The 6,116-nt window shown below is 52.0% G+C and overlaps 1 protein-coding gene across 2 annotated transcripts in view; it reads right to left on the minus strand.

Moving 5' to 3' along the window:
• The window catches only part of LOC106813638 (kelch-like protein 1), a 35,049-nt gene that overhangs the window by 11,320 nt on the left and 17,613 nt on the right, over positions 1–6,116 (minus strand). For both annotated transcript variants that reach the window (XM_014817830.1, XM_014817829.1), the window contains one exon: positions 4,372–4,556. In XM_014817830.1, coding sequence (XP_014673316.1) covers positions 4,372–4,556 — 185 coding nt within the window. The remainder of the gene's footprint in view (positions 1–4,371; positions 4,557–6,116) is intronic.

Genomic DNA, 6,116 nt, shown 5'->3' on the forward strand with positions numbered 1-6,116 from the left:
TGATATATATGTATATGTGTATGTGTGCGTGTGGGTGTGTGTGTGCTGTGTGTGTGTGTGTGTGTGCGTGGCTGTGCGTGCGTTGCGTGCGTTGCTTGCGTGGTGTGTTGCGCTAGCGGCGCTGTGCGTGCGTGCGTGCGTGCGTGCGTGGTGTGTGTGTGCGTGTGTGGTGTGTGTGTGGTGGTGTTGCCCTGCTGTGTGTGTGTGTGGTGTGTAGAGAGGGTGTGCTTTGACTGAGTCCAGGAAACTGGCGTGCCGGTGTGGGGGTGTTTGTGTGCAGTCCTTTATCCTTAACAGTTTGTTATAATAACCACGATTGTTTTCGTTCCAACACAGGGGTGATCCCAGATCACTCTATTCCTATGTGTTCCTATATGGCTGCGTCTCCAATGCTGTCGTCCAGGCTTTCTCTCCCCATCTTGATATGCTTACTCCTTATTAGCGTAGATATAAGTCTACCTGCTGCACAATACTTACCACACAACTTAACATGCATCATTCAACAATGCAAAGAAAGTGTTGCAAGAACTAGATTTTAGGTTACAGGTCTGCAGATATCGCCGCCTCAGGGCAGTGGAGCTCGTCCAGCATGAGCGAACATTTAGTGACATGCCCTATATTTTTAGCGAGTATTACTTGCGGCGTGACTTCCATATAATAATTACGATATAGGACCGCGCCGTACATGGCTCGTGTGAGGTGGGCAAGAATTCTCCAGAATCCGAGAAGCCCAACCCTGAGTCACTGCCTCAGCTACCCTTGACTTGACGGATTTTCTCAGGGACATTAATGGTACAAGCCTAGGAAACATCCGCGCGTGGCACAAGATTCGGCCACAGGACGGCATGCCGCGCTCGTTACACGTGGAAAAAGGGTATTCGTTAAACCGTGTGCTTGTCTGTTCTCTTCCGTACTCTTTTTAATTGTTTCGTGAACCTGTCACCGTCAATTCCAGCGATCAGCAAGGTTAACCGCCCTTGCCAGCTATAGCTACCAACAAGTACAGCCGTGCTTGGCCATTTTTAACATAGCAAAAGCAAAACCAGGCACGTACTCGTAAACAGCAAACCTTATAGTATAGTCTCACACTAAGCAGATAACCTCCGGACACATTCAGCATGGGATATGCATATATAGGCGCTATGGCAAAACGGTACTTCCTCTGGCTATCATTGCCCACGGCGCCAATAAGGTCAATTCCCCACGCCCATGCTGTATGGCTTGTTATGCCTATGCGTCCATTTGCGCAATGCTAATCATGCCCGATGCCATGCGCAAGGTAGAGGAAGACGTTTGTATAGCAGACATCTATACATCCTGACATCTGGAACCTAACCATCAGTTGAGCATACGTACCACCCGTACTAGCTTGTCCTAAATCGTACGGCACCCCAGCAATGAAAATATATGATAAAGTACATTTAATAAGGTGCCAAATATTCTAGCATCATGAATGATGGCTACAGGGGCTAAACGCGTATGGTGCTCGAACCGGAGTGGACCAGCAAAGCACACTCTGGTGTAGCATCCTTCACGAACCTTGCACGCTTGCAAGCAACACCTTGGTGATGTTGCGCTGATGTCCCTAGAGTAAGTGGGTCCGCTAACACGCGCCCTAGAGTCATTTGATCCGCAAAACACGCGCCCCTAGAGTAAATCGTCCGCAAATACGCACCCCTAAAGTAATCGTCCGCAAATACGCCGCCCTAGGTAATCGTCCGCAAAATACGCGTCCCCTAGAGTAATGGTCGAAAGTACGCGCCCCTAGAGTAGTGGTCCGCTAACACGCGCCCCAAGGTCATGGAATCTCCTAAGCCCGCGCCCCTGAGAGTATGATCCGCAAACACGCGCCCTCTATGAGTAATGTCCGCAACATACCGCGCCCCTAGAGTAATCGTTGCGCACATTAGCGCGTCCCTAGAGTTAATGGTCGAATACGCGCCTCGCTAGAAGTTAATGTCCCCCAATTAGCGCCCTCTAGAGTAATGGTCAGCAAATATACCCCCTCCTGTCTTAGGGTAATGGCCGCAAATAGCGCCCGTGAGTAATTGGCTCGCAAACACGCGCCCCCTAGGTATTGGTCCGCAAATATGACCCCCCCCCCCCTTAGAGTAAGGCCGTGCCGTCAAACACGACGCCCCCTAGAGTAACTGGTCGCTTAAGAACACGCGCCCCTAGAGGTGGTGAACACAGTAGAGGGGTCATAAGGCGCAGCCTGGATAAGCTTAAACAGAATTAATTAAGAACGATGCTCACCTGTTACTGCGCTTACACAACATACACTTTACCTCATTGTTAAATAACTACGGATTCGATGCTCTATGCTCCGCTCGAAACTTTGCCAGGCTCTATGATGCGAATTGATACAGAGTAGTAAAACTGGTATCCGTTTCATACAAAATGGGCGACAGGCGGAGCCATGGCTCGCCACTTGCTGGAAGTGGCACAATACAAAACAGGGACCATCTTTACTTCGAATGCTTTCTAGACGTCCACGAGCCATATAACTTGCGTGCATAATGCAATTATTGCGCACTCTAGTGCGATTTCTGCGAAAAAATGCCTAAAGAATGAATTTGTTCTAGAGCACGATATAGCTGCAACGCTGAACTTTTGCGGACGCTTATGTTGTACACGTCCTAGAGGTCATGGTCCGACTCGAAACCGGCGAGCGCCACACGCAGTAGAATGCGTCCGGCGCGCCTAACACGACCCCTTAGAGCTGAGATGGGCCGCGAGTAGCGCGGCCCAACGGAGTAATGTCGCAATGAGTGCCCCGCTCTAGAGTATATGCGTCGGCAAGACACACGCCCCGTAGAGTCATGCGTCCCCTAACACGCGCGCCCTAGAGATCATGATCGCAAACACGCGCCCCTAGAGTCATGGTGGCCGCTAAAGCGAGACCAGCAAGTCATGATCCGCTAAGACAGCGCCCCCTAGAGTCATGGTTTGGCAGAAATATGCGCCTGCGGCTGGCCTTTAGCAGTACATCGTCGCTAACACGCGCCCCCTGAGTCATGGGGTCCGCTAAACACGCGCGCCCTAAAGTCATCGGTCCCCGCTAAAACGCGGCCGAGCCTATCCCCCCAGCGCAGTTAATGGGTCCCGCATAGATATGGCACCCCCCCCCTAGAGTAATCGGTGCCGCGCAAATACGGCGGTCCCTTCTAGGAGTATGCCCCGCTAACACGGCCTCGCGCTGACGCAGTAATGGTCTCTCTCCGCCTATGTGTGATCGATCCGTAAAAACGCGGCCCTGAGAGTCATGCGTTCCCGCTAATACTGTCCGGAACAAGAGAGTCATGGATCCCGTAACACGCGGCGCGCCGTGAAGTGCATGATCCGCAAAACGGCGCGCCCTAGTGGTGATCCGCTTAACACGCCGGGGCCTTCCTAGGTCATGATCGCTAGAGAGCGCGACACGCAGAGGTAATTGGTCGGCGCAGAATATCGGGCCCCCCTTAGAGTAGATGTCGGCAATATGCCCCGCCCTAGGAGTAACTTCGCGCAAATAGCGCCCCTAGAGTCGATGGCCCGATAACACGCGCCCCTAGGAGTCATGACCTGCCTAAACGCGACACCCAGGAGTAATGGTCCGCAAGACACGCGCCCCCTTAGTCATGATTCGGCGTAAGAAGCGCGCCTCCTAGAAGTCATGGTCCCGCTAAACGCGACCCCCAGAGTAAGCGTGCGCGCGAATATGGCCGGCCGGAGGGTCGTGCCCCCTCTAGGCTATGGATCCAGCAAATACGCGCCCTCTGGTATGGCCGGATAACACGCGCCCCCTAGAGGTAATGGTCGCAGAACAGCACGGCCCCTTAGGAGTCATGGCCCGCTACACGCGCCCCCTAGATGAATGGTCCAGGGCAAAACACACGCCCCGATTAGGTCGTGGTCCAGCAAACACGCCGCCCCTAGAGTCATGGTCCTGCTTAAACGCGACCCCAAGAATAATGATCCGGCAAACACGCGCCCCCTAGAGTCATTGGTCGGCTAAAGCGACCCCAAGAGTCATGATCCGAAATACGCGCCCTAGAGTAATGGTCCGCAAACACGCGCCCCCTGAGTCATGATCCGACAAACACGCCCCGCCCTAGAGTCGATGGTCCGCTTAAAAACGCGACCCAAAGGAGGTAATTGGTCGAACACGCGCTTCCCTAGAGGCTGTCATGTCGGCTAACACGACGCCTAGCACGTAATTGATCCGCCAACATTACGCGCACCCTAGAGTCATGATCGAAATACAGCAGCCCCCTAGGTCATGATCTGCAAAACACGCGCTCGGCCTAGAGGGGGAGAGGAAGGGGGAAGAGCGATTTAGCGTGGATATCGATGTGAATATGGATTATGTAGGTTTAGATATAAACTTGCCAGATACAGGCTATCATCCCTCGTTATTGGCGCATTTTCTGGTCCCAGAAATTGCAGAATCTCTTCGCGGGAGAGGCTGAGAAACTCCTCTTCTTTTATGACTAGACTGAAATTACGGCAAGTGTACCCGTGTGCGTCGTTGTAGAGATCGTGACAGCTGTGTGTTGCGGCCAGGGCCCGAATGCCTGTAAAAGTCAACGGTGTTCACATTAGAAAGAGAGGATGCAGCAAACAGACGTGAAGCCCATGCAGTACTATAGACGCTCATTATTAATTCCTAGCCAACCCTTGAAGACATTAACTGGCTGTACCATTACGATATAGTAAGCCAAAATAAGTAAAACTACGTTTAGGCAAAACACATCATTGACTCGGCGCATAAACGTAAATATTTTTTGAATAACACATTGTCGTACCTTTTCACAAGGATTTACGGCAACATGACTGCTAATGCTGCCGAAATTAACCGCTATCAAATCATTTGTGTGCGCGAATCATTCAATTTAAACACAAGTTTTTGCCTAATCTTATTAATATATTGTTATTAAAATTGCCCCAGTTGGTCTCAGTGTTAATTCGCGCTGCTTCAGTGCATGCTTAAGGGCCGTTCACACTAGGCGATTAAATCGGGCGACTAAATCGGGCGACTAAATCGCCCGATTCTATCGCGCGAGTCGAGTGGACACACTAGGCGATTAAATCGGGCGACTAAATCGGGCGACTAAATCGGGCGACTAAATCGCCCGATTCTATCGCGCGAGTCGAGTGGACACACTAGGCGATGAAATCGGGCGATGAAATCGCCGGTGAATAAGTCGTGCATGCATATGCACGTAGACGTGCGTGCGTGCGTGCGTGCGTGTGCACGTACACCTGCGTGCATTCATGCGTGCGTGCGTGTGTATGTAAACGTGCGTGCATGCGTGCGTGTGTGCGTGCGTGTGTGCGTGCGTGTGTGCGTGCGTGCGTGTGCACGTATACGTGCGTGCGTACACGTGCGTGCATTTGTGCGTGTGCACGTACACGTGCGTGCGTGCGTGCGGGCGTGTGTACGTACACGTGCGCGCGGGCGTGCGTGTGTACGTACACGTGCGCGCGTGCGTGCGTGCGTGCGTGTGCAAGTACACGTGCGTGCGTGCGTGCGTGCGTGCGTGTGTACGTACACGTGCGTGTGTGCGTGCGTGCGTGCGTGTGCACTTACACGTGCGTACATGCGTGCGTGCGTGCGTGTGCACGTACACGTGCGCGCGTGCGTGCGTGCGTGCGTGTGAACGCACACGTGCGTGCCTGCGTGCGTGTGTGCGTGCGTGCGTGCGTGTGCACGTTCACCTGCGTGCGTGCCTGCGTGCGTGTGCACGTTCACCTGCGTGCATGCGTGCATGCATACGTGCCTGCGTGCGTGCGTACGTGCCTGCATGCGTGTGCTGGTACACGTTCGTGCGTGCGTGCGTGTGTGTGTGCGTGTGCAGGTACACGTGTGTGCGTGTGTGCATGTGTGCGTGCGTGATATAAAAAATAATATATATATATATATATATATATATATATTCAGAATGTAGAGTAATAGGGAACTGATACGATTTCTATTATCTAACTTCTGATTATATTATACATAGAATGAACGAGAAACGAAATAGACGAGAGTTATACGGATAGATAGATAGAGGGAAAGAGTTGTTAATATGTTATATAATATAATAATATATAATTGTTTTGTGTGTGTGTGTGTGTGTGGTGTGTGTGTG

The sequence above is a fragment of the Priapulus caudatus genome, unplaced genomic scaffold (assembly GCF_000485595.1).
Source record: "Priapulus caudatus unplaced genomic scaffold, Priapulus_caudatus-5.0.1 Scaffold803, whole genome shotgun sequence".
NCBI classification, from domain to species: domain Eukaryota; kingdom Metazoa; phylum Priapulida; class Priapulimorpha; order Priapulimorphida; family Priapulidae; genus Priapulus; species Priapulus caudatus.